The 27,838-nt window shown below is 49.1% G+C and overlaps 4 protein-coding genes across 4 annotated transcripts in view; 3 read left to right on the top strand and 1 right to left on the bottom strand.

Annotated features, from left to right (window-relative positions):
• Positions 1-27,838, top strand: part of LOC128727570 (protein alan shepard) — a 174,397-nt gene that overhangs the window by 2,806 nt on the left and 143,753 nt on the right. The window contains exon 3 of the mRNA XM_053821498.1: positions 5,766-5,858. Coding sequence (XP_053677473.1) covers positions 5,772-5,858 — 87 coding nt within the window. The 5' untranslated portion in view covers positions 5,766-5,771. The remainder of the gene's footprint in view (positions 1-5,765; positions 5,859-27,838) is intronic.
• Positions 10,036-10,645, top strand: LOC128727572 (cuticle protein 19-like). The gene is made up of 2 exons (XM_053821500.1): positions 10,036-10,200; positions 10,265-10,645. The coding sequence occupies exons 1-2, from the start codon at positions 10,084-10,086 to the stop codon at positions 10,643-10,645; spliced, it is 498 nt and encodes a 165-aa protein (XP_053677475.1). The 5' UTR covers positions 10,036-10,083.
• Positions 11,751-12,321, bottom strand: LOC128727573 (adult-specific cuticular protein ACP-20-like). The gene is made up of 2 exons (XM_053821501.1): positions 12,190-12,321; positions 11,751-12,119 (listed from the first exon to the last, which is right to left on the bottom strand). Exons 1-2 carry the CDS (start codon positions 12,316-12,318, stop codon positions 11,751-11,753), a joined length of 498 nt encoding a protein of 165 aa, XP_053677476.1. The 5' UTR covers positions 12,319-12,321.
• On the top strand, positions 13,301-13,889 carry LOC128727571 (cuticle protein 19-like). Its single transcript, XM_053821499.1, has 2 exons — positions 13,301-13,438; positions 13,512-13,889. The coding sequence occupies exons 1-2, from the start codon at positions 13,301-13,303 to the stop codon at positions 13,887-13,889; spliced, it is 516 nt and encodes a 171-aa protein (XP_053677474.1).

The following is a 27,838-nucleotide window of genomic DNA, read 5'->3' as shown; positions in this document are numbered from 1 at the left end:
ATGAGCATTTGCACGGAGTTGGAGAACATTTTCCCTCTTTCAAGCAAGATGGCAAAACCCGATGTATTTCAAAACAACACCAACCACTGGGTATGAAATCCGACGACAAAACGTTCGTTGGCTGAATCATCTTTGAAGTTCACTAAAAACTATTTGTGAATAATGCCCCAATGGTTGAATAATAATATCTCGCTTTTGTGAAGCGGAATCACCGCGTTTTCTCCCGTTTTCCCGGCAATCCGATCCATTTTGCACAATGAACCCCACCCACGGATGGCAGGACGTTCGCGTTGTAAAGAAACCGTCCCATCGAGCGCGCCCGCGCCGTTGACAGTTGATTCAAAACAATACCCATCATGATTTCCGACAAGCTTTCCGAGGAATGGGATTCCTATTCAGAACGTAAACCACGTCCAAAATGGTCCATCTTGAAGGAGTACAAGGGCGACCCTGGCTAAACGGCGAAAGACCGGGTGGAATCGGAATAAGAAGAGCGAACTTTTTGGCGCCCGATGTGAAGCGAGCACACCAAGCTTTTCCACGGACCCGCTAGCGTGTTTCCGTTCTCCCGTTCCGAGTCGTTAATGTATTCTTCATCGCCAACGGTCGCTCCAGGGGCGAGTATAATTAAATTGGCAAACAAAAACGCTCTAATAAAACCGTCAAACGCAGCAACGATCCGCGCGACTCGACGAAGGAGCTGGAGCCGAGTTTCCAACACTCTGACAGCTTTTAGTGCTGTTCGAAACAATCTGGAAGGGTAGACAACTCACGCACAATCACACGGGGTTCGGTTTTGCCGAATCCGTCCCTGGGTGGGGAGTTGGGAAGGAAACTGGAGGTTTTGCGAAACTTTTGCCCTCGTAAAGCACCTTCTCGTTGGTTTCATCTTTTTTGGAAAAGAGGAAAAAGGGGTTCCTCTTGGTTTGGATGGATTTGTGGGAAATGTGGGCTTCGGCGGTGGAGACGCCTTGCTTACGTGTGACCTCTTGATTTGTGCCCTTCCTGTCCTAGGACGAAGAGCAGAGAAACAGCACAGCTAGGACGCGGCAGCATCGGTTCTTCTACCGAGCACACTTCCGTGGAAACTTCTCGGAAAATTCGATTGAGCGCTTTCAATGGATGGTCCCGGCTTCTCATTAGGAACTCGACGGTGCGCTTCCCGTGCATTCGTCAGGATTTCGAATGAAAAGCGATCGTGATTTTGCACTCATTACCTGTGAGCCTTTTCCGCCACATTCGCTGCGGTATCTTCTGGTCCATGTTGGCGGATCTGGCATGGTGTACACTTCCACTTGCCGGGGGAACTCTCTATCTCTTGGTACCGGACCGAAGGGGGAAAGCATGAACCTAACGAGCTTCACCAGGCTCGAGTGGGGTGCTTCTTTCCTATGGCCGATTGATTGAATCGTTGAATGCTCTGAACGGTGTTCCAGCGTCTACCAAAACCGGCGCTCGAGTGTGCTTTGCTTTCCCATGCCCACAAGGATAAAGTCCTTCGGGGGGAAACTGGGCATTTCCCAAACATGGGCGATTGGATCGGAAACGCACGGTGAGTGGCAGGGAGAGAGAGAGAGCCGAACACGGGAAAGTTTGCACTCCAAAGCGAACATCGGAAGAAAAGGCGCTTAGGACGGAAGGGGTTTTAAGTTTGTCGAAGAACTCGAAATAATTGCTAGCTGAGCATTCGCTGAAGGGCTGTAGTCGGGAAATAATTGCTCCAAACGACGTAGCACGTTTCGGCGATAATTGAGTTGGTGCTGGTGTGTGGAGTGAGTTATCACGAGCTCATTTGGGGGATGTATTCAACAGCATTAAGCTAATGTAACTTTACAGCAGCACGTCAATGGAACGATACGAGCGTGCCTGGCAGCATCCTGTATCATCGTCATCAATGCCGAATGTATCCGAAATGCTTCCTCCAGCTAGATCAATAAAGAAAAACGAAAAGCTTCTATAAATAGCTCCCCCCTTTTTTTCTTTTTACTCTCTCTCTCTCTCTTTCTTGCTCTTGCTTTGTGTCAATCCCATGCTACGCATTTTCTCATAAACCGTATGTTTTTTAGTGTGACTTTTTCCTTTCGTTTTTGGGAATTTGACCAACAAAAAAAAACGATACCGAATCTCGAACGCTGCAAAAAGCAGCCGTCAGATTTCAGCATTCGGATCGCTATTAGCGCTGGGTTCGAATATTTCCCCCCCTCGTCAAGCCCCGGGGACGGCTTTCTATTTATAGCCGAATATTGCCGTGTCCTTATTGCCACCAGAATGGATCCACGAGCTCAGGCGCGCGTACACAAACATATACACACGGCAGCGCTACATTATCCCGCTGGAGCCCGGAACAAATCAAACACCGCTTCGCCCCGAAGAGCTGCTCCTTTGTGTTCCGGGGGTTGGATTTTCCGGGGATTTACAGGGGATGGGGGTCAGTGTGGTGGAAGAGGACGACCCATTACGGTGCTGATGGACGGCTGGCGTTGGACAGTTAAGTTAATGACACCCGAACGCTAGGAAAGGCCACACACACGGTGTGGCACGTGAGAGTGCTATCTTTAATGGCGTAGAAAAAGAAAATCGAACCGACGTGATAACGCAAGCAAAAAAAAAAAAAATAAATAAAACCGAAAAGAAATCGGTTTCGGGGCGAACGGGACCAGATAAACTGGAAATGAGTTGCAGCAGCGCCGAAATGGCGATGTTTTGGTGGCTGGTGGAAATTGAATATGCTGGGGAATGAAAAGCTTCCCCAACCAACACCACGCCACGGGGCGGGAGTGGTGGGTGGGTTTGGAAAATTTAATCCACCTTCCGCTATGCAAACACACACACACACACACACACACACACGCACGCGTACGCCGGCTGATAGAGGAGCGGTTTTCCGTACCCGTTCAAGTACCGGGAAGTGTTATCACCGCACAAGGGTTGGGCTTCGATTTTCGCGATTGGTTTCCCGGAGGTTCCGCCTTCCGCTTGTGGGGTGGAGTGCGCGGATGGGCGAAAAGCAATGAAGTAATGGAACGACGGAAATGTGTGGCGAACGGGGGACGCGGGAAAGGCTTATAAAGCAGATATCGCGTGGTATTTATTCACGCGGGCGGTGGTTTTCGGTGGAGCGCAAGGAAATGAAGCCTCCAAAGAAGGATGGCTCCGGATGAGTGGAGCGAAGCGGAGGACCTGTTTTTCGGTGCGAAAGTGTTGCCTGCCGCCGTGTACGTGTGTACGGGTTGTATGATGAGTTTTGTGACATCGCACCATCATTTGGGGAACTGTCGCACGGACGGGGCTGATCGATATTTGTTCGTGTTCGAATGTGGTGGGCTGAATGAGGCGATGCCATGGGGAAAATTCACATGCGTCACCCCGTGCATATGGAACGCTTTTAGTGAAATGAAAGCTTTGGAATTGATTTTAAAAGATTTAGCGTACTTTTTGCACCATTTATATATTTTTAAATATCCATTGCAAGATCACTACTCATGATGTTGGGACTTAAAAATGGGTTAGTAAAGGTATAGTGGCATTTTTAAAGCATGCCGTCTTGATTTTGCATACGAGCTTTTGTCTTCGCTGAAACAAAAAATACACATTTTCCTTTGACAAAATTACCACCGAGCCACTCTACTGACTCGGGAGTGCTTCCGACGCCACGTGAAGCGAGACTCTGGTGGCGCTTAAATCATGCTTCAAAATTTATGGTTCCACCGCCCGGTGAAAAACCCATCGCGATATTTTTGGAAAAAGCAACAAAAAAACCCACCCCCTGAAGAAAAACCAACTCCGGGTTCTTCCTTGCGAGCCTGCTCGGTCACCCGTGAAGAGACTATTCTACAGTCCGTTATTGATCACCAGGCTGGAAGCGTGTTCGTTGCGACATTAAAGGCCCAAGCCCCCTCAGCAACCAATTCCCGCACTTGACCGTGAACCGTCTGGCGCACGGAAATAAAACGCGTCTCGGAATGCGTTCCAAAGCCGGACGGGAGCAAAAACAGAACCTTCGGTGGTTGGGCTGTCGAGATGCGTTCCGGTGTCCTGGGAACACCGCCAACAGCGCCAATTCCAGTGCTTGGAAGAACTCCATCCGTACGGGATGTCGTTCCAGGATCGCTAGAAGCCTCGCTTTCCATGACCTGAGCAGGCCGTGTGTTTGTGTGCCACCCTGGAATCGTCGCCATTGCCAACGGTGCCAACCAGCCTGCAGCAGGCTCTGAGGGCGATAATTTTATCCCACCGACCTCCAGGAGCGATGGTTCCGGCAGCCCGGAACGAAGGGTGGAGATTTTGGCGGTAAAAATAGCTCAACTTCCGGTGGGGAGCTATTTCGCTCATGATTATGCCATACCACCAGGCAGCCCCCGATGGGTGGGCAACTTTTCGGAATGTCGTGCGCCTCCATCGTTTTCCATGGATCCTCGCTTTGGGATCCTCGAAAAGATCCGATCGGAAATGAGAGGCTGTGTGTCCTTTTTTTTGGGTCGCCTCCATCCACAAGGCGCAAGATCCACATAAGGATGGCCATTTACTACGCTCCGCACACGATGGTGACTATTTTTAGCACTCGGGCGCGACAGGAAGACCGCGTTGCGCACTTTTGCTGCCTCCGATGGTCACGGATGGTTCGGGCTGGACCTGCCAGTACATTGTTTCCGCCATTCTTTTCGCAGGCTTTGGATGGCTCGGCTCGGGTGGAGGAAAACTGCTGACGGTCGTTTTGGTCGTTTTTTCTGTGCCTTATGGTCGGATGAAAAACCCAGCACGATGGGTATCCTGTCCGCACCGGTCTGGTCAGCAACCTATGGTAAAACCCCGTTGGGTGGTGGGCAACAAAAGTTGGAAGCATAATTGGTCGTGCAGCTTTCCATTCTGTGGGGATGGTAGCTGTACGCACCAAAAGGACGAAAGGGAGCCCGTTGCAGAGAGAAGCCCGGCCTGTGGGTCGCTTTCATTTGCATAGCGTTGCAATAAATTCTTCTCGTCGTCCCGGAGGGTGCTTTATGCGGTGTTTCATAATGTTTTGTCGCTGATATTGAACAATCTGCCCGGGCCATGCTGTGCATCATCGGTGCATTTGGGTGAGGTCCGTGCGGTGCATCTTTTCGCTTTCCACGCTTACCGAGCCTTGATTTATCAGACCACCTCTCCCCATCGCTCGTTTTTGCCTGAGGGAGAGGCTGATTTGTGGGATAAAATTAAAGTTCAAAGTTCATCCTCAACGAGCGGAAGCCTAGAGAAACGACATTGACGGTGGAACGAGCGCGTGTTTGACCGGGTTCGGTGTTCGGGATCGATTTCGATTTTCAATTGGAATTGGTCGAGTTTTGGGACGGTTCCATTTCGAGCGAATTTATGACCGGTTCGTTGAAAACCCAAACCCAGACCCATCGAGAAAAGGGAGTCCAATGAGCGAGATCGCATTGTGCTTGATGGTATCGCATTGTATCGTGTCGATTGTGTTTCGTTTGTGCTTTTGCGAAAATTGTCTGCATTGTACAGTACGCTGGTAGTAGTGGAGGCTGGCCTACCAATGGCCGAAAGGCTTATTAATAGCTTGTTATGGGCTTGATTGCGGGCTGCTATACTGCCAGATGCTGTTTGCTTTTGTTTAGCTTTTCCCCAATCATCTCCAAAAACCCTATTGCGCCTATTGGGCTGATTTTGTTTTCTTCTTCTTCGATGCTTGGTGCTCCTTTCCACCGTTTCGGTTGCCTTTTTCTACCTTTTTGGCGCTTATTTTGTGTTCATCTGCTTACCGTCTCTTCCAGTGCAACATGCAGCAACCGCGATACAGTCCGGCACCGCCGCCCCCGGTCACGATACGTCCGCAGATGGCACCGAGACACCAGACAGTACCGAACGTAAGTACGCTTGATTATGCGCGCCGCGGACGGCACTTTCGCATTTCGCGTTGTTTCTTTTGCCGTTCGAGATCATCATCAGTTTTCCCGTTTAGTTTTCGCCCGTCACATCAACATCACAGCTTGTGGCTCCAGCACGCGAGCGATCGAGGAAAGAAAAAGGAATTTCCACTCGACCATATTCTAAACCATAGATGGTGTGTGTGTGGCTGCGTCAAGGATGAGACTCGCCTTGCGACTTTTGCGGGCAGTCTCTAGCCGACAGTGATGGGCCAGTAACTGTCAGAAGCTGTTCCGTTGCTGGCAGAATGCGCTATGTATCAAGAATAGTACGCGAGAGTGTGGCGTACCTGTGCGCTTAGCGATTCCTGATCTCCAGTTTTTCCCCCTTTTTTTGACAGTTATTCGTCGTCCTCCTTCAGCGTGCTCCTGCCACTGACAGCGAGTGTATGCAAAATACCGCGAGAAATTCTTTCGACAGGATTCCCTCGCGCATGAGGAAAACTTTTCCAGCCATCGTGGGTTTTGCGGAAGGCAGGAAATCGTTTTATGAAACGTTGGAATGCATCCCACGCTGACCCCCGTATTGTGGGGTGGTTTTTCCGTGGTATCGGGAAAGGATTTCCATGGATGTGGAAAATGTATCTGCATATTTTCAATAATTATGCAAATTGTTTGCAACTGTCAGCGTGTGGTAATAATTAAATGTAATTTTTTTTTGTATGTTCCTGTGATCCTGTCGATACATGGTAGCGAGGAATGCGCGTGTTTGTGTTTTCTATCGAAAGGATATGCACTCGAAATATAACCGGGTATTTTTTTTCGAGATTTTATCAGGTTTCACGTAAGCGATAAGCGTTTTCCAGTTCACAGTGTAGACGGTAGATAGTGCTGCGTGAGTTTAGCTAATTATTTCCTGCTTCCCTCGGCTAGCTCCCTTAACCGCAGCAGCAATTCGATGTAAACCTCAGAAATGATAATGCGGACAGCCCACGTTCTATTTCCATGCACTCTAACGAATAGCGTTCGAGGCCCCTGTGAGTGCTGCTGGCCGCAGGACCAAAACCCCGATAACCTCGATGGCACGTGGATGGGGTGATGGGGTTTTGTGGGTTGGAAAATTCATTACACGCTTTCCTCACCCGAACGTCCCGCCCGATAATGACGAACCTCGGGGTGTTTCAAAGGTGGGAATCCTTCCCCTGATCGAAAAGGACCGACCGACCCTCTATCTGTATCGAAAAACCAGCACACATTGTCTGCATAGCCGAGAGCGCAGCGCATGTGCCGGCAACGTGTGCGCTCGAGAGAATGCGAATTCGGCATGTCGCTGCACCAGGGAAGGGACGAAAATGGGCAAGGACAACCGACCCACCGGGAAGCGAAATTGCCGTAAACCGATCGCCATCTCCGGCGACATGCCCGAGCGGGTGACCACATTGTCCGGAATGTTACCAGGGCTTAAAAATGTAATACTAGACGACAAGCCGAAATGTCCTGAAATGGGATCGGATTCCGGTCGCCTTCGTCCTCGCCGTGGTTGGAAGTCATTCTTGCATCGTAAGCGTCTTCCGTAGCCGAGATCTCGCAGACGAGAGAATGTTGCTGACGGCGCACATATCGCCAGTTTCGTGCAGGTTCATCCTTCCGCCGAGCAGCGCACTTAGAGGTGCATTTTTTATGCATTACAAGCGGGTGGCATATTGCTCGCATATCTACCCTCTCTAAAACGGATGTCGTTTCGATTGGCGGGGGCTGTATTCTGTCGCCTGATTGGAATACGCAACTTTTGGGTCCTCTCTTGGTGGCCTAAATTTCGGAGCCGTTTGTATTCCGGTGCCCACACCCAGCGTGACCAATGCATGCATTTACGGCACCTTTGGTCGTTTTATTTGACCAATTCACCCCGACCCGTGGGCATCACGTGCTGCAATGTTGTGGTGCCTGTTTCCTGAAAGCTTCCGAACTAATTGGTTGTTCTTCAGGAGGGAAGGATGGCTGTTTCGTGGGACACAGCCACCAGCAGATAAGACCCTGTGGTTTGGGATTTATACCATTCGACCGGAGGCTTCCCGTAAGCCTGACGATTTATTTTTCAATGCTCCTCGAAGTAAGCCCAGCGTACGGGGACGTGAACATAAAAATGTTCGGTGTACCGGCTGTGTACCGGTAACGTGGCCAAACGGACCAATTACTGTCGGGTTATGGCGCCTCGTCGGTGTACGCGCGTCTCACCACAGATGCTGCGCTGTGAATGGTTCCCTCTGGTATATGTGTGTGTGTGTGGGGGCCATGGTTTGGGAGATTAGTTGAAATTATAGTAATAGAAATATACACGCTTTTCCGGCACCACCGGCCTGGTACCGGAACCGCCATTTTCGAGGGCTAAAGTACAAACGATCGTGTGCCTAATCCACGCCACTTGCTGGTAATGGCTCTCGGACCGGGCACACGGTGTGGGATTTTGAGTAAGCACGTTTTTGTGCAATGAATTTATTTAGCAGCGTGTATGCTTCCCGGTGAAGCAAGAAAAGTGCCACACGTGTGTGTGTGTGTGCGTTTTGCGGAAGGACGAAAAAGCTCGTTATGGAGACGCACCGTTTGCTCTGGTGATTGTGCTAAGATCCTGCCGTTCGAATGAATTCGCAGCTTGTGTGCTGCAAATTGGCATGTAATTCAAACATGAGCATCAGAGGGGCGTGCTTCAATTTATATATGGAATTTGTTCCCTCATTCGGATGTTGATTAAGGCGCCAATTAGAAGCAGAACTTTTCATTCATTCATCATTCATGTTTTTTTATGTAGAAATAGCACAGACTTATCACGAGGAGACTACGGACGAGGTGGGGGAAAAATCGTTTGGCGAGCGCATTGGTCAGATCAAAGGAACTGAAATGAAAAACGGGAAACGGAACTGCGAGCCTGAGCTGTGTCTAGAGACCACCCTGCTCACCACCGAAACCACCCTCGTAGCCCTTGCCGAGGTTCTTTACGATGGCTTCGAAACCATTCTTGCCATCGGCGTGGTACTTCACGACACGGATCGAACCGTCCGGTTCCTGCAGGGTGTACTCGCCCTTCACGACATCTCCATCCCGAACCTCCCACTGGCTCTTGTGATCACCAGTGTGGTAGTCCTTAACTCCATACTCGAACTTGTACTTCGGGTAGGCGTAGTAGTCCTTGCCCTCGTAGCCACCCTCAGATCCACCGCCAATGCCGCCTTCAAATCCACCCTGCATTAACGAATACCAAAGACGTTAGAAATCGTGTACCGTGTATGAATCGCATTCTGAGAAATATGGCATCTTGAACCGAGACCCCGAAAGGACACCTACCTGTCCACCGATGTCACCACCACCTCCACCGTAGTACTTGTACGGAATGTGCTTCACTTCGCTCACGAATCCGTGGTGCTCGTACGCCAGAGCGACACCCGCCAGGGCCAAGGAGATGAGGACGATTTTCTGCATTTTCGGTTCGCGGTAGCAGGAGCTGGTGGTTCACCCTGAAGTGGCTTCTCGAATAGTAGCTGTTGGAACAACTGCCGTAGGCTAAGTGATGCATTCTCGACGATGTGGTGCGGTTTTTATAACACCCACCGCGCACCCAACTCGTGTGTGCCCTTGAGCGTCCTGGTGTGGTCGGGTTCTTGCTCAAGACTTCGAACTATATGGCCCCACCCGGCGGGCAAAACGGATGTGTGCCGCCCTGTGTGGTTTTTCCTCCTGCCGTATAGACACGCGATGCACGGAAAAGCAAGTGGCGATGGTTCGCCGCCGTCTTATTGCGAGTGTGTGCAAGTTCTTTATGCCTGCATACCCGGTGGCATAATGCAAACAGGCCCATTCTACTAGGCGTGAAAATGGCGGAAAGTGTTGATGCGCCCGAAGACACTCTGCTCCGCCCAAGGCACTGCAATGTTCATTGAACCGTTCGGTTCGTGTATTGACGATCGCTGGGGAAAGTGGTTTGGATTGAGGCGTGTGAAAAGACGAGTGGCCTTTGATTGGTGCTCGAAAGGTGTGAACTGCTTAAAGTGAGCTTCGTTTTTGTTATGTTTGATTAGAATTGCAACCGGTAGCGAAGGTGAGTGACGATTTCGCGCGCGCTGCATAGGCTCGTATAAATAGGCAAGAATTTGGGTACAGACGGCATCAGTTTTGAGGCAGCAAGCTTAAAGTGCAGTTGTGATTTGAAGCACACATTCATCGCAGCCTAGACATGTGCAAACTTGCCGTTGTGGTACTGGCGCTTGCAGGAGTTGCCCTGGCTTACGAACATCACGGTTTCGTGAGCGAAGTCAAACACATCCCGTACAAGTTCTACGGCGGTGGACAGGTTGGTTTTAAGGCTGATGGAAGTAGTCTGGTTCCGGCGGTAACTTAATTCGTTTTGCGTACAGGAAGCTGGTCTGGAGGGAGGCATTGGCGGTGGTTCTGAGGGTGGCTATGAGGGCAAGGACTATTACGCCTACCCGAAGTACAAGTTCGAGTATGGAGTTAAGGACTACCACACCGGTGATCACAAGAGCCAGTGGGAAATCCGGGATGGAGATGTTGTGAAGGGCGAGTACACTCTGGATGAACCGGACGGTTCGACCCGCATCGTGAAGTACCACGCCGACAGCAAGAACGGATTTGAGGCTGTCGTCAAGAACATTGGCAAGGGAGGAATCCAGCAGGAGAGCGGATCGATCGGTGGTGGTCAGGAAGGTGGCATCGGCGGTGGATACGGAGGATACGGCCACGGATACAGCTACAGCAAGCTGAAGAAGTTCAACTAAATAGAATCCGACAGAGTATTAATTGAAGCAATTTCCAACTAGAAAAAATGCATACGTAAAATATATAAGTTGAAGCAAAACAGCAAAATATTGCCTCTTTTGTGGTACATTTTATCGTTTTTAAATGGTCAATTCCAGTTGTCAGGCAATTAAGATTCGAAAGTCATTTCGAATTTTATATCACTGATTATTGATTTTGAGATCTCTCTTTAAAGCGTCAACATACAAAATGATCTAATTTCTAACGATAACTTTCAATTAACTGGATCAAATAGCATTATGATCATGTATATTTGAATAGCTCAAATAGCATTTTGCATATATTTGATCACATTCCATAATGATCTGAACTTTCACGAAAATAGACGAATTTTCAACGGCTAAGTAAATTCTAGAGGAGGTCGATAGCCGAAAGCGTTGGCGTGCGGCATTAAATCACGTATGGTTTCGTGTTCAGATCTCGACTGAGTCTCCCATGTACGCAGGACTGATTATCAAGTTACTTAAACATTTCTAGTCATAGATAGCCGTTACAAGACACAGGATTGTTGATTCACTTTTTGATAATAATTAGAAGTAAAGTCTAATCGTTGATCTAGAAATTACTTTATCTCAAATCAAGCTATATTTTTTAGGATTATTTTCTATTTCTTTTTTCAGTGAGCGAAAAAAAAATTCAACTAAATTTAACGTCACCCCGCGATATTATTTTCCAATCAGAATGATTAAAAAATACTTCCTTGTGTCCCTAATGTCATGGAACCTATCGGAATATCCTTCGGTTTACTTAGAAATTCAGAAGTATGGGTTTTTTTTGAGGCACTATCTGTGGAAGCTGTGATCATTTTTCGTATAATTTTAGTCACATTCCTTGTAATGTTTACTAATTATTTCTGATTTTTGATTGAAATTTTTTGGATTTGACTTCTTGAATTTGGATGGTTCTAAAAGCTTCGGTGGAATGCGTTGAAAATCAGAACTAACTTGTTTTTTTTTCTATTTCATAGAAATTGCTTTATTATATTTGCTGCATTTAACTATCTAACTTTGTTTTAGCTATCGCTGTTTTCGGTAATACTTGGTCTTCAATCGAATTATTAGTAGTTTAGTTGAACTTTTTCAGCTTGCTGTAGCTGTATCCGTGGCCGTATCCACCGCCGAAGCCTCCTTCCTGACCACCACCGATCGATCCGCTCTCCTGCTGGATTCCTCCCTTGCCAATGTTCTTGACAACAGCCTCAAATCCGTTCTTGCTGTCGGCGTGGTACTTCACGATGCGGGTCGAACCGTCCGGTTCATCCAGAGTGTACTCGCCCTTCACGACATCTCCATCCCGGATTTCCCACTGGCTCTTGTGATCACCGGTGTGGTAGTCCTTAACTCCATACTCGAACTTGTACTTCGGGTAGGCGTAATAGTCCTTGCCCTCGTAGCCACCACTGATGCCTCCTCCGATGCCACCTTCGAATCCACCCTGTACACAAACGTAAGCGCGACTTGAGTCTTAAGAAATTCAAGAGACTTATTGTTTTATCGGCTCTTACCTGTCCGCCTCCAATACCGCCACCGTAGAACTTGTACGGGATGTGTTTGACTTCGCTCACGAATCCGTGATGTTCGTACGCCAGCGCTGCGCCAAACAGAGCCACCAAAGCGAACGTAAGCTTCATCATGTTGAAGTAGCGATGTATAAGGTGCTTATGCAGAACTTTACGATAGAACGGTCAAATTTGAACTGTTGCTGATGGACCAGCACCGATTGGTTTATATACTTAGACAAGCAATGAAAAGCTCTTGTCTGACTAGTACAAAAGCTTTGCTCCACTCCATTTGTAATCAGTATTTGCACGTCCACTAAATATCCCTTCCACTTTGATTTCCTCACCGGGTACACCACGTGGACGAACACGAACTGTCAAAATCTGAACCTTGGCGTGGAGAGCGCAAACACGAGCACGAACTCAAATTAGCAAACAGTTCCAATGGCGCTGTGTTACTCGTTGCTTGATGGACGAGAAAGAAGTGCACCTCACGCTACGATTGGGACAGAAACCGGCGAGTGCATAAATTAACCAAAAAAGAAAAACGCATAGAAACCTACGTCATCGCAGCTCACGAAAGGACGAGCAAACACGATCTAACTTTCCAGCTGGCTTGCTGCATGTGGCTAGCAAAAAGTACATCCAAAAAGTAACAACTCACTGGTAGGTGGTGGTCGGTGGCTAATAGAGCTAATAGAGCTTAGAAGTTTTTTGTTGTGAGGTGTTTTCACTTCTGCTTAGGTGTTTCTGAGCATAAACCAATTGAACCGTTAAGGTGTGGGGACGAGACCCCCACTCATAAGCGTGCTGAAAGTATGTGATTGGGCGTGTAATGCACGCGGAAGCGTCCATCCGAGGAGAACCTTGGGCCAATCGATGAAGAAATGAACGCCCAACCGATGCAAACGCACCTCCTAGTGAGTCCTAAGGATGCATGCATACATTAACCCACTGGCACCCACTTTCGAGAACGTGTCTAATTGCTCGTGGAGGGGTTAAACGACGATTGATTGTGGTATAAAACTGACCCTTACGCCCAGCTCAATCATCAGTGGTAGTACACAAGCTCAGCAGTTCGGATAAGAAACTAACAGAAAATAGTAACACCATCAAAATGATGAAGTTCACGTTAGTAGCTTTGGCCCTAGTTGGCGCTTGTCTGACCTACGAGCATCACGGTTTCGTGAGCGAAGTCAAACACATCCCGTACAAGTACTCTGGTGGAATTGGAGGTGGTTTCGGTGGAGAACAGGTATGTCACTGGAAGACGGCGTAGAAATTGGAGGCTGTTACTACTGATGAATTATTCGCTCCTGCTTGAACAGGGTGGTCTCGAGGGTGGAATCGGAGGTGGTTCTGAGGGTGGATACGAGGGCAAGGACTATTACGCCTACCCGAAGTACAAGTTCGAGTATGGAGTTAAGGACTACCACACCGGTGATCACAAGAGCCAGTGGGAAATCCGGGATGGAGATGTCGTGAAGGGCGAGTACACTCTGGATGAGCCGGACGGTTCGACCCGCATCGTGAAGTACCACGCCGACAGCAAGAACGGATTTGAGGCTGTCGTCAAGAACATTGGCAAGGGAGGAATCCAGCAGGAAAGCGGATCGATCGGCGGTGGTCAGGAAGGTGGCATCGGCGGTGGATACGGAGGATATGGCCACGGATACAGCTACAGCAAGCTGAAGAAGTTCAACTGAACCCTGATGCGCGAGCACGCCCAACATACGCATGGTTCCTAGTAAATAAAGCAATTGCCTGAGTATTCAAAATTTGTTGCAAAAAGTTCAAGGTTAAGGTGGTTAGGCATCGCTGGTGTAGCTGTCGAGCTAACAGCGGGAGCGTGTGTATGGGTGTGTGTTTGAGCTACGAGTCGGCTTAATTGAAATTGTTCGCCTGTGAAACGTTTCGGAGGTTGAGCAAGTGCGAAACGCATCGTTGATTTCGCCGGTTCCTGAACATGGGAGGATGCCTGTGTGTGTAGATGGGTACGTGTGGTGGCATACTGTTTGTTTGTGTGTGCGAGCGTGGTTAATTTTTGCTCGAAATGCCTTGCCTCGTTGCTTTTGAACGTGCCACAGCATTTGCAGCAAACTGAGTGTCGCATGAGTGTAAGGAAATTGCAATGACAATGGTTGGGGTTGTTTTTGGGTATGTAAATGCGGTGGAATTGTTTTATTGATGACTGTGCTGTTTGTAACTCTTTCGGGCATTCCCGCCATTTTATCTCAATGAGCAAAACGACTGGAAACTGTAATAGATTACAGGTTCTATATTGATTCTATACTATGTTGATGATATTATTATTGATTCAAAATTTAAGATCACAACCTTATTGAAGTCATGCTTACTTTTTTTCGTTTAATGCCTTTAAAGGTCATTATCGTACTTTAAAATATCTGTCTGTGTGTTTTATATTATAATATACATAACTTAGTAGGTATAGCTATCTTATTCAACTGTTTCAGAAATCACTCAGTGTGTACCCTAAATTTTACCTTCGTGCTTACGTGGGACTCTTCCGCTTTTTATGCTACCATGGTTCATAATTTTTACGGCATATTTCATGAATCAACCACGTGCGTGTGGAACCTGTAATTCGATTCCATCGCTGAAGCTATGCTGTGTGATTATGTTGTCATTAAGTGAGCTATTCGAATCGAAATCGTTGCAGCAGGTGGTAGCAATTCCGTACCGGAACCAAATAGGCCTTAAAAAGCAAGCGTTTTGTCAAACCGAATGGTTGTTTATAAATACGTAACCATGCATAGGGTGCTCCGTGACACATGGGCGATTTATTAATTTGATTTCGAATATCGATCAACCTCGACCATCGATTTCCACCGCTGGAAAAAGGTGCCCGAAGATATGTTACGGTTCAATTTCTTCCTTCTCGGAAGGTGCGCTACCGAAGGTTAAATTTAAACGAACTCCGGCAAATTCGAGATTTCAACGCTCCTGGGGGTGGCCGCATTCGCTCGCCTGAGCCAGCACACGGCTCTGCCTAATTTGCATATGGAACGAACGCCGGCTGTACTGCTGGTTCTCTCGCATATGGCGGGTGGAATCGAAACACAAGTCCCGCGTCTGCTATCACAACATTCCCGGTCGCGTTTGCATCAACCATCCTGTCGTCCTTTTGACGACGTTCGTCTTCGGCGTGGTGCGAATTCCCAAGCACACACACCATCGGCCGTGTACTTTCTTGAAACTTTTTGCCACCGCTCCAACAGCTGGCAAGGTAATTTAGTGTGTGCCGGATGCTTCTTGTACAACATACAAACCTTCGCCATGCCGCGACCGACGACATCGTTTTAATACACTCCCCGTGGCCACCATTTCCACCAGGCGTCCCCTTCGCGTGGTACCGTGGTTTCGATGGCATAACATTGTGGAAACTCCACACACACGCACGCCCCTTCACTATGACAACACTAATGTATGCGTAAATAAACAAATCCTCCCACGAGTGAGTCGGAGAAGAAAAATTCAAACGCACCCGCCGCACCTGTAAGCTGTGGGGGAGTGTTGGTGTGTTTAGGGGTGAGTTTTTTTCTCTCGTTACTTCTACCTGCCGTTGTTAGCATTTTGGGAATGAGGTGAGAGAATGCCACTCTCCGTTTAGTCATCTGCCCCCAACGGACCCACGAGTAGTTTTCCAAAAGCGTGTTTTCTTTGCGCGACCGCAACTTGATTTTCATTGCCTTCAATTCCGATGCTACCCTTTGATGGGAATCTTTTGGTATGTTTTCCGAGTTAACCGAGTCAGCCCGGGATAAGGCTTTCAGCGTCTGTTGGGAGGAAATGCCTTTCAGCTCACAAATAATTATATAAATCTAAATACGACCAGGCCGTGCAAAAATAAATAACAATAACTAGGTGTACGTGGACATCCAATTGGTGATTGGTGCAAAAACTCACTTTTTGCGCCTAACTCATCTGACGATGGAGTATTTATTGAAACAGTATCTGCTAGGGCTAGAACTAGACATTCTTTTTTCACGGCCATGATGTTTATCCCCTCTTTTTTGGGAGATCCACCCGTACAACGGATGCGCTTTTCCGATGCAAATAGCAGGGAGTGCCAAAATCGGTGGTCACTCTACTGAAGTCACACCAGCTTAGCTCGCAAAGGGACGTGATAAAGTGCAAAACAAAAATAATAAACTGATGCGCTCCGTGCTCCTAGCACTAATCGGGAATGGCGCAAATAAACGCCCCCCCGACAGCTAGTAGCTCCGTTGCCAGCTCATCGGATGTCCTACCGGTCGAAACGACGCATCGCTGCCGGTTTTTCCGATGGAAATCGGCTGTCTGCCAACCGTTTTATCGAGTTTTTCGTTTTACGCAAGCAGCGCGTTGTTTCCCCCCATTCCACCGGCGTCTTTTTGTTTCTTTTGAAGGAAGAAATTTATGGATCCATACACACTCACACTCCGCGTGATCTCTCTCTGTCGTCCTCGAGAGAATGCCGAATTCCGGCCCGTGTCACTGCTGCATCCAAGCGAGCCTTCGAGAACTCCCGACCGGCACGCTGCTCTGGCAGGTTCCTGCGACAAAAATTTATGACCCCCGTGCGATTTTCCCTCCTCCTGCGTTTGCCGGCTTCCCGGTCTTGGCTCCTCCCGGGTGTCCCGGGCGAATCGATAAACATCTCGATCTGTGATTCCTGGTGTGCGCGCGAGCAACCGAAGATGGATGTGATTTCGTGTAACGCGCCGTGTTTGGAAAATGCCAACCAATCGCACGGAATTTTCCGACGCGAGCTCATCATACACCGATGCCCTTACCGATGGGGGGAGCGAGAAACTGGGCGGAAGGAAGGTGAGATGAAAGCAAAGACCTACCCTCCTTTTCTCTATCTCTCTCTCTTTCGTTCCCCCATACGGCAACTCGACTGATTACGTCATTATGGGAATTATGTCGACATCAGATTCTTGTTATGCAGGAAAGACGCAACGATAAGCGGAAAGGGAACTTTTCCACTTTCTCTCTCTCTCTCGCTTTCTCTCTTTTTCTTTCTTTCTCTCTCTCTGCCTGTCTCTTCCTTCCCGTTGTCACAGGTAGGGGACTGCGGGAAGTGGTGTTTTTCTTTTCAATTTTCTTGTATGGAGGAAGCTCGTTGGAGCCTGTTTGAAAACAAGAAGAAAAATAAATGGGGGCATGGAAAACTTGGTTGCCGGTGTGGGAAGGAAAACATGGAGTCGCACAATGGGTTTGTTTATTTGGATTTTGATTTAAATTCATCTCCACAACCCAAGTTTATGTCTCCGCGCGTCGAGCGCTGATGCGCTGTGTAAGGGTTGAGTTTTCTTTTGCCACCCACCCAACGCCACCCAGTGGAACATTGAACGTCTCTTTTCTCGGGCACGCCCGTGTTCTCACTCATCAATTACATAAACGAACGCACACCGTATCACCTTCCACACGGGAGTGATGTGTTTCCACGGACGTTCTATTTCGTATCTTTTTTTTTGTCACCCCATGAACCATCAGTAAGTGTCAACCGTTAACACCGGAGCCGTGTTATCCTGTAACAGTCACCTAGTCAAGGTGGGGATGGTTGAGAGTTAGCTTTATAATCGTAATCCACTCGCCGGAATTGACTTCAGCCTGAAGCCAACCTCCCAGTGGGAGGAGTGGGTTTTAATTCAATCGCACCTCCAAGTGTAGATCCAACAAAACTAAAACCCACCCACGCCTGTTTGGTATCCATTCCCGGAAGCGCCCGGAAGCTGGAAAAGCAATCCAATCCGACTGATGAGTCCTGGTTCGTTTCCTGGCGGCGTTCCGGTTTCCTGGTACACACTGGTACACGCTCCTATTCCGTGGTCCCTCGTTCTACGTGTGCCCCGAAGGTCAGGGCAGACAGTTTTACAGTGTGTCAATCTCGTCTGGATCCTCGGGACCCGTGTGGGGACACTCTGTTGAGCTTGCCATTTCCGGTGCGCGTCAGGTTGCGTTGTAGCGCGTTGGCGTTCCCTCGTGCAGCCCACAACCAGCTAGCCACATAACTTCTCACTTTTAATCGAATCAATGTGTAATGTCACACTCACTCGCAGCAGCAGCAGCTGGCGGTTCCGTCCACGGCGACTCACTCTGTGCCATCCGGTAAGTGGGACGGTGGGTTTCGTTGGTGTTTTGTGGTTTTCCCAACCGTCCCAAGCGCCGTCCTGGGCCAGAGAGCGATGATCAGCTTGCAAGTGGGGGTTGCGTTTGCCCGCAAGGAAGCCGGAAAAGTGCAAAATTAGATTGCATCTGTTCCGGTGGTTCCCCTTTTGCGCACGGTCCTGCGGCCAGTGGCTCCACTCGAGCGGAAAGGGTTTCCACAAACTAAAATGCCGCTTCGCATTACGAAGGAAAAACTCTCGCTCGCGGTTTGTCTTATTCTTTTCGGCAAGGCATGTAAAACTTTTTCTCTCCCCGCGTTTCGCTTGGGCGGTAATTAATTTGAATTAAATTCGCGTCCCTACCGTACAGGATGCCAGCCGTGGCCAAAATCCAATTGTCATGTAGCGTTTGCCGGTGCAATATCCATTTAAAAGTTCGCTCGATATGCGCGCCCCGGGACACCCATTAAAGGGCGCTTCCGGGCACCTTTCGCGGGATGCAGCGTGATGGAAATGCTGCGAACTAAAAGCGGACACTATCGGAAATCGCTAGACGGGTTTTCGTCAAGTAACCGTCTCCGTGGTGCGAAGGAGGAGTGGCTTTCTTTCTCGCTTCGTTTTCTTATTTGTTCGCGAAGCGGTGTGGGAGATCCCAAATCTACACCTCGTTCCTTCGGAATGCCGAACTGGAACTTTTATCTCCCGAAAAACGAAAAGGGCGCGCCCGGTGGGTAATGTCGTCTGTTGAAGTGCTTTCGACAAATTTTCACCTTCGCCCGGCTTGCCGTTAAAGTTGTCGCAAGCGCGCGATACATTTTGTCGCGTGCATTAACCCACGCAGATAGCACGGCACCGGAAGGCGATGGAAGCCCTTGAGATCATTTGCAGGGATTGTCCCTTTGCTTCGTGCGCGAAAGAATGGGCGAGCGCGGTTTTGAGATTGCTCGCCGGAAAGTTGAAAACAGTTGGAATAGTTGGTGCGCGGGACTATGTGCACTTTTTTTGTGTTATGCTATTTTTCAAACTATCTAAAGTCCTTTGCGATGCGCTGACGATGGTGAAATAATACCAAACGGAAGAGATAAAAGCAGTGTGGGGTTAAAATTTAGCCAAAACATGAAAGCTTTCTCCCCGCTTTTTGTCAAAGGTATTTCATTATGCAACTGCACCGTTAGAAGTGGTTACGGGTTTTTGTGATTTAATTTTGACCGATAATAACATTCCAAAAAGTAAACAAGCTATTTGAGGTAGAATTTCGACAATTTTGACTCGCTTTTTCGGTATGATGAGTATTTCCTCTGTCCAAACAGAGCCGTATTTTACCATAAATTAGCGGCTATCTGAGTTGCTGTCTTTCAGTCGTATGCTGCTATTTTTTTCCCTCGCTTAGATAAAACCCACGACCGGCGGCAGGCAGGCGTTGTGTTAAAACATTCCCCACAAACCAAACCGCGTATGGGTGTGTCGTAGCCGGTCGACACCACAGCAAGCGTGGATGGGTTGTTATCGGCGCAAAGTACAATTTCCACCCACCCCCAAGCGCGTTATCAGTACGGTGGGGGTGGTGCGTGCGTTCGTCTTAGTGTGTCACACGCCGCCCCGCGATACCAGCGTCGTGGTATGGTGTTGTGAGGGAACGAGGTTTTATCATCGGCACATAGCAAACTAACCTTGTCGCGGATGGTGCCAAAAATGCGATATATTTCGGACTCACTGGTGCAGACATACGCTGCCATAACGCTGCCTCTTTTGCGCGTCCAACGTCTTTCCAAACACCATTTCCGGTTTCGGTACTGCGCGGGCGCCGGAACCTTTTCGCGGGGAGACTTTCAACCGGTCATTTTGCTCTGGTTTTGTTTTCGAGGCTTTTTTGACGTTGTTTCGGGGTTGCTTTTTTGGCAGCTGGAAAGGTTTTCATTTCGGAAGGCGAACGAATCGGTCATCGATGCTTGAGCTTTTCTCGGTGGGGTGGCTTCCATTGCTTGCTGGGTAGGGACATGACATTAGGAGGGGCCAGCGTGGATAAAAAAGGGGATGAAGTCCACGTGAGTGCAAGAATGTTGCTCCGTGTGTGTGTGGGGTTTGGTGCATCGCTGGCTGTCACTATCGCTCGGAGATGACAGCACTCGCGAGTGCGAACTGTCAGATTCGAACCTCCATCGGCCTTTCAGCTCGGTCAGCCGTTTTTCTTGCGCCCCCTCCAGATTGTGGGTGTGTGTCCCTCGCGCCTCGATGTTCAAACGCGTTAGCTACACCCGCCTGTGGCCTCGAATAACCACTGGAGGATGGTTCTCTCTTTCTCTCTCTCTCTCTTTGCGAGACAGTTCCTGAAGCTGTGCGCGTGTGGCAGCTTCATCATCTCGCGGTGCAACGTGCACATCTCTCATTCTCGATGCTTACGCTCCCATATTTCCATCGGAGTACACTCTCCAATTGGACTGCCCGTTTTGGCATTCATCCCTCGCGTTCCGGTGAAGGGTGAGAGTTGACACGCAGGGAAAACCGGCCCATGTTTGTTGTGGCATTTCTTCGCGCGATGGTACGCGTGCGAGGGTGGGCGCTAGACACACGGCGCACGATCCAGCGCCACGCCGGTACACACATACACGTGCGCGTGTATGAAGAAAAGCGCTCTCATTCGGAGCAGGTCTGAGAATTTTTTCGGAAAATCTATCACCAAAAGAGCGAACGGAGAGCGAGAGAAAATGAGCGAAGCGCGAGAGCGCACGTCGTTTGTCGTTGTGTATGTTTTCCACCCACACCCCACCCCTGTTTTCCACCCTTGTGTCTGCCTACCGGTGTACGGTTTCGGCCACACAATCTCCGCCCGGTGCTGAATGTGGTTGTGGTGGAAAAATAATCAATATTCGGAAAAGCCCTACAGCAGCAGCAGCAGCAGCAGGGAAAGCCGCTCGCACCAACGCAATCAACTCAGAGGCCGTGTGTTTTCCTCATCCGCTCTCGTTCGCTCTCGCGCTCTCTCGGGCGACCTTTTTTTCATCCTCCCGTTTGCTCTCCACCCCGAAAAGGGGTTGGTTTGCGTGAAAATTTCGACCGAAAAGTCCACCGTCTCGATCAGAAAGTGTCCCGATTCGGTTGCCGGTGGTGTGCGTTTGCATTTGTCACGTCGTGCGTTTCCGTGTGCAGTGTGCGGTGTGCCCCCCTTTTCCTCCTGTTTTGCTGTGAGTTTTCCCGGCTGTGGGTTATTTCCCCCCTCCCCCCCCCATCACACTCTCACCCACCCGCGTTGCCGAACTGTCCAACGAAAACTGCATCCCGCGTGGGAAATGTGAACTGGAATGTGATTTGCGTTTTTGTCTCCTGTTCGTCTCTGCGTGGATTGTTTTTCGTGTTTGGGGGACATTTTTCACCCCCACAGGTGCATTTGTGCAACCCTGGGGCGGTTCTGAACCGGAACTAACAGGAAAACAACCCGTAAAACCCGATCGTTCGATCGATAACCAACCGGCGTTTGCTGTCGCGAGCGGGAAGAAGAATCGAACATATCCAGTAAACGCTAGTTAGGCACGCACACACTCACACTCGCAAACCTGCGAAGGGGTGGTCGATGAGTTTTCCGGGCGTGTGGGGATGGGCGTGTGTGTGTGGATGTATGTGCGTCTCCAATGTGACATGGCGTGGCGAGATGGAGGAGTTAGTTTTATCAGAAAAGTCGCTCTTTTTCGCCCATTTCACCCACCAAACGAGCCACCCCCTCATTTTGTGTAACCTATTCCTATTCCAGAAGGTAGAAGGGTTTGGGACCAAACAAAACAGGAGCTAAGGGAAAAAATCTTAAACCCTAAACCACGATTGCAATGCCACGTGCACGTGAGTGAGTTGTGTGTGAGTGCGAACCCTGTACCGCGCATGGACGTGGTGCGTCTGAATGTACGTGCGTAGGTGTGCGTGCGCGTGTTGTGAAGAATAGTGTGCCAATCCGCATCCCTCTCGTCCACCCATGAGCGGTGGAGAAAAACTCGAAGGAATTTTCTTTTCTTCTGCTCTCTCCCACTAAGGCGCGAAAGCACATTGTAAAGTGCACATTTCTTCCCACGTTGATGGAAGGGGGTTGAAGGGTTGGGATGGAGGGGTGGGGGAGGAAAAGCGCAACGATTTTCTCACTTCCCAAAAACAAAACAAGAAAGCGAAAAAAGTAAAAAAAAAAAAAATAACACGAGCGCGAGCGCCAAGAAATGTGGGGAAAGGAACGTATCATGCCCATGAATGCATTGATTGCACTTTTCCTTGACACGCGAGGTGTGATCTTTAACGCGACGAGCGCGCGTGGGCAATTTTTTTTTTGGTTTATCTTCCGCGCCGATGGCATTACTTTTATTTTTATGCTACCGCCGACGAACTCGTCGTCGCAAATGCCGTTTTTTTTTCGCCCGCGAACATGCTGTGCAGGGATAGAAATATGCGCATAGCGTGTATTGTACTTTTTTTTTTGTTTTTTTGGTGGGACAAACCGTGTGAGACTATCAATATTTACACCCCAGAGTGGGCGCTGCGTTAGGTGTGGTGCGATTTTTTCTTGCGTGGTGAAATGTGCAATTTTTCGCGACTGAAATCGCATTTTTCCCCTTTTTTTCTATTGTTTCAAGAGCCAACGCGCGGCTGTGGCCATTCTTTTTTTTTTTTGCTCTGCTCTCTTGCACCACCAAGGTTGCCTTTCGTTCGCCTCGAAAACAAAACGAAAAACAAAAAAAAAATCGAACAATAAATATCGTCGCAATCATCGTGTGTCGTTTTTCCACCGAAACGCGCTTTCGATTATTCATTTGTGCCAGTTCTTGCTGCTGACGGGGTGGCGTGGAAATCAATTTCCAATCGATCAGCGTCGATTGCGTGATGGGGATGTTTCGCCCTCTCGTTTTTTTTTCTTGTCTCGTTCCACTGATATGCAGCGTCATGATAATCGGTTGCGTTTTGTTCAAATTAGATCATCAAATCGTGAGAGTGCAACGAGCATAGCTACGAATACTGCCGGTGCTACTGACGACGACTCGTGAGTCTCGTGTGCTAAGTGCATTTGCGATTGGCTGCGTGCACTCCACCAGCCCATCAGGATAATCCGTTTCGAAAACGGCTCGTTATTTGTGGTGACATTTGCGCACGACTTCGGTGGTGACCGCTGAGCCGTTGCAGAACAGTCGCCAATCGTCTGGAGCCGGTGGAAAGAGTGTGCAATAAAAGGTTGAATAAACCCAAGAGCTAACGAACGATACTCTACTAAAAGCAGTGAGTGGGTGTGTGTAATGGTAGTACTGCTGGACGCGAAAGGCTTCAACTACAAGATGATGGTAAGCATCAATTTTGGGCCGATGTCCAATGGTGAAAAGCTGATGAGACAGAATTGCAATTGAACCTGTAATTTAAAACTAGATGAGAGGATAGAAAATTTCCACAAAAGCGTGTTGAAAAGAGGAACAAACACATGGCGGAAGTATCCTTGTATCCTGAATTGTCTAGCCTTGTTTCAAGGCATCTTAACATCTGGAAGAGAGCAGCTTTTGGGCTCAAATCGACTCAACTTTGCACACATACCCACGGTAACACAAACACTTCTTAATTGCACGCCTCGGTGCACTCGCGCTGATAATAATTCCATCGATTTTTGGTTGGCCAACTTCGCACCACCTCGACCCGTAATCTGCGGCAACAATCAGCCAACCGGGAACGTTGAACTTGGTGGAAATTTTCTTTTTCCTATTGTAGGGAACGGTTGTTCGCTCATCGGTGTAGTCGGTGATGGACGTTTTCCACGGGAGGGAAAACTGAACTAAAGTTAAGGAGGAAAAAAAAAACACAGGAAGCAGACACGAAGGAATCGAGAAATTGGCTCTTTCGCTCCCACCCTCAAGGGTGTGTGGCAAACCCAACCCAATCCGACCCCAAAAGAAGCTTTTATTGGTGCCCTCCCTCCCCGCGTGTGCAGTGCGATGTTCCTTCACGCTTTTCCCGTGGCGAAAGTAACGGGACTAACTTCCGCCACCGATTTTCGTTGCTTCAATCCCAGCCCCCTCCCACGTGCGTCATTCCCGCTGTCACCCTGTGCAAAAAGTGCCCAGCAGCTGAGCATGCGATTTCTTATGCTTCTCGTCACCCGCCGGTGGGTGTTGGTGGAAAAATTTGGAAAAGTATCTTTTCCATCGGTTTTCGTGATCGTACCATTTCGCCTGGCGCGCGCGTGTGTGTGTTCTCGCTCTGTTACTCTTCTTGTCAAACGGCGAGATCTGCCCTGCCACCCGGTCGTACCATTTGTTGATGGAGCGATCTCTCAATGCGACCCCCGCGGGCCCCAAGGTCTAGAGAGGTAAAATGTCTTTTCTGTTCGCAAAAATGTTGCCAGCGAAACCGAACCATCCTGTGGCGGGAGGGGAGAGATGGGGCAGGTGGGCAGGATGGTACGGTGACGCAAACTTTTTAACAAGCCTCCGCTGGTGGAGTTTCGCCCTGCCGAAGAGAGCACGCGCCTACACGCTTCGGGCGCAGGTCTACCCTCTTTTTTTGTTATTATTTTATTTCTATTTCGGTATTATTTACTTCCATCTGATTTCGGAATTGAATTTGCATTCGGCGAATCGATCGAAGGCGAAGTTTTGTTGCGCACCGCCCGGGGTTTGTTATTTACGGTATTTGTAAATTTGATTTAAATCTTTTCTGTACGTTTCTTCGAACGGAAAAGCTGCCGCCGGCGGGCGAGCTTTTGTGACAGAACCAGCGAGAGAGAGAAAGGAGAGGCTGTGCCGGGTAGTACACAAAATGGAACGAGTTATCGTTTGCGCTCAGGAAAGGGTAAAATATTCATTAAGTTTCGCTCCGTTTTATGTTTGTTGAAGGACTTTAGAAAATGAAGCTCGATTCGTTTTAAAAAAAAAAATTATAAAGCGATGCTGATATTTATTCAAGCTTGGCTACTGAATGCCGCCCTCCCACGGGGTGGTCTGCTGCAGGAAAGTGTGTTGGCATTGGCACCCCAAAGCGGCCAATCTACGGCACATTTATCCCATTTATAGCTCGCGTGGTAATGAGCATCGTGCAGGATTGGCGTGGCATGGCGTTTGTGACACGTTTTGTCGCGGTTTGATGGCTCTTTGTTGGCGTCTTTTGTCCGACGCGAGCGTCAAGCATAAAGTTTACTATTATGACACACCGTACGGCAACACATTCTCGATGTGTGTGCCTTTTCGCACGTGCCCGTGTGGGGGCGTTTTGTCGCGAGAAAAACCCAACCACGCTTGACTGACAGCCGGCTCCTGTCGCTTGATGGAAAGGTCCTTGGTGTGGCGAAGGAATATCCTGAGTGCCATTCTTGCCGTCGTCATACGGTCATTTGCTTTTGCTCGCCGCCAGGACACACCCTGTGGTGCAAGATGGTAGACAAAGAACCGGTTTGTTCAGTTCGGGTGGTACTAGAATTCGGTTAAAACTTGCTGACGGCGGTGGGTATTTGATTGGAAATTTATGATGCCCGCACACCGACGTGCTGCTGATGCTGCTGCTGTTGTGTGGCGGTGGTCGCTTTTCCGAGGTCATGCGAGTTCACCGAACCGAGAAACGAGCTCAAAAGAGGATGTCCGTTTTGTTCGCCGGAAAGGAAGTGCATCAACGTGCGGCACAAACTGTCACAATGTGGGAGATGCGCATCCATCTAGTCGTTCGGCAATAGCATTAATTATAAGCTGTAACATCGGTATGGAGGGCGATATAAAGCTACCAGTAAGTACTGCCGGTACTGTCGGTATGTCTCCTCTCTCTCTCTCTCTCTCTCTCTCCCCCAGGACTTCCTGTTTGTTCCTGGCACGCAGGTAACAACTCTCCCGACCGTTCGGCAAATTGGAGTTGGAAAATTTCTAATTGCAAACTCCATCAAACTAAAACACCCGTTCCGAAGAGAGGGTTGCTGCGCTTTTGCAGCCATGCGTTCCTGGGCCCCCTGGGGGTGGCAAATGTATGCACCCCGTGGGAGTGGGCGGCCTCACACAAACAGTGTGTGCACCACCCGAAAAACTTTCCCGGTCACCCCAATTAGTGTATTCAAATTTTTCATCCCATACCACCGGGCTGGGCGCGGTGGCTGCATCCCGGGGTTTTCCGGTGCATAGAAAGTTGCACAAACTTAATTTTCTTTTCGCCTCGCAACACAATTATAGCGAAATTCGTGTGTACATAAATTTTTAGGTTCCACTTCCAGCCCCGATACACGGGGCCAACGCATGCTGCCTCCGCTGGAAACGGCTGTTTCTCATTAGTCCTGCACATAAACTGTTTCCTCTAGCGAACGAAAGGGAGAGCGAGAGAGAGAGAGAGAGAGAGCACGCTTGTTGTCGAACGTGTCCTTCTACCTTCTGGGGCGCGTTCGAAACCCCGTGGGGTGGAAAACTCGCGCCCGTGGCATCCTATACGCCTATCAGGCTACACTTGTCGCATGAATAATCCATGCACGGAACACTCGGGACGGCGCGTTCTACTCCCGCGCGTGTGCTTTCTTTGCAAACTGGCCACCAATCCGGTGCGCGTCTACACGTACACGTACCCGAGTGCCCTAGATTGTTCCGCGTGGATCGCGGCCGTCCCCCTTCTCGGGGGAGATGCCGTCAGTTTATTTGTCGAAGGATCGCTCCTGCGCCGAGCGAGGTGCATATATTTACAATCAACCTGCTCGCTTGCACCGTGGCGGCGGTGTTGGTGCGCACAGATTGCATAATACATCCGTACGCCGATGGAAGGCACTTGATAAGGTCGCCATCACCGGGGGGCGATAGTGCATTGCGGGTGCACAATCAGGATCAGCCGTCGTCCTCGTTGTCGTCGTCGTCGTCGCTTCGACAGTAATACAAATGAGGCTAATACCACACTCTAACCTGGCTCGCCATCGAGCATTGATTGTTCTTTTCCCTGCAGCGCTCTGGCTTTAGCGCGGGGATGAAGTTTATTCTGGCCGACATTGGAAACCGTATTGATTTCTTGATTAAGATAGGGATGTTTTGATATAGGTCCTTTTTTTCTTGCACAGAGAGTTCCTCACGATATCGTTCGGCAGCGCGCGGCGATCAGTTTGGGGGATGTCAATTAAATTTGGCCAGCGAAAATCCCTTCACGCTGTTGTTGTCTCTATTTTCATTCCACCCTCGCACCTTTGACCTGACAGGACACGTGCCTGGTGTGCCTTCTCGTGAGGTTTCCGGAGGCTTCGAATATTCAGTAGCGCCGTTTGGTTTGGTGATGCATTTTTGATGCTTCCAATCAAAATAACTGTTCATTATTAATCAAGTTCCGAGGTGGGCGAGGTAATAGACGATAGAGAGGAGGTTGGTTGATATCCACTTTAATATTCCATCAGTGGGGGTGGAGGGAGTAGAGAATGCTTCTTCTTTTGCTGGAAGGTGGACGGTTTTTATCGCTGTCCGGAGCGATGAGCTCGGCGTCAGTGTGTTTTGAGACGCTGCCGGGCTTCGTCAGGGGAGTGATTTTGGAGTGAGGAAAAGTCAGGCTCCATTCGTTGGTCAACGTCCGGGGAATGTCATCAAACG

Source organism: Anopheles nili, chromosome 3 (genome assembly GCF_943737925.1).
Source record: "Anopheles nili chromosome 3, idAnoNiliSN_F5_01, whole genome shotgun sequence".
In the NCBI taxonomy this organism is placed as follows: domain Eukaryota; kingdom Metazoa; phylum Arthropoda; class Insecta; order Diptera; family Culicidae; genus Anopheles; species Anopheles nili.
Note: the sequence above shows the minus strand (reverse complement) of the source record. Positions and strands in the feature narration are given on the sequence as shown.

What these genes read in the sequence shown, in the direction of transcription:
- LOC128727573 (XM_053821501.1), bottom strand. Translation starts at nt 12,318, where the DNA reads ATGATGAAGCTTACGTTCGCTTTGGTGGCTCTGTTTGGCGCAGCGCTG. An exon ending in GCGGTATTGGAGGCGGACAG is followed by an intron (nt 12,120 to 12,189) that starts GTAAGAGCCGAT and finishes GTTTGTGTACAG; the next exon opens with GGTGGATTCGAAGGTGGCAT.
- LOC128727571 (XM_053821499.1), top strand. Translation starts at nt 13,301, where the DNA reads ATGATGAAGTTCACGTTAGTAGCTTTGGCCCTAGTTGGCGCTTGTCTG. An exon ending in GTGGTTTCGGTGGAGAACAG is followed by an intron (nt 13,439 to 13,511) that starts GTATGTCACTGG and finishes CTGCTTGAACAG; the next exon opens with GGTGGTCTCGAGGGTGGAAT.
- LOC128727572 (XM_053821500.1), top strand. Translation starts at nt 10,084, where the DNA reads ATGTGCAAACTTGCCGTTGTGGTACTGGCGCTTGCAGGAGTTGCCCTG. An exon ending in AGTTCTACGGCGGTGGACAG is followed by an intron (nt 10,201 to 10,264) that starts GTTGGTTTTAAG and finishes TTTTGCGTACAG; the next exon opens with GAAGCTGGTCTGGAGGGAGG.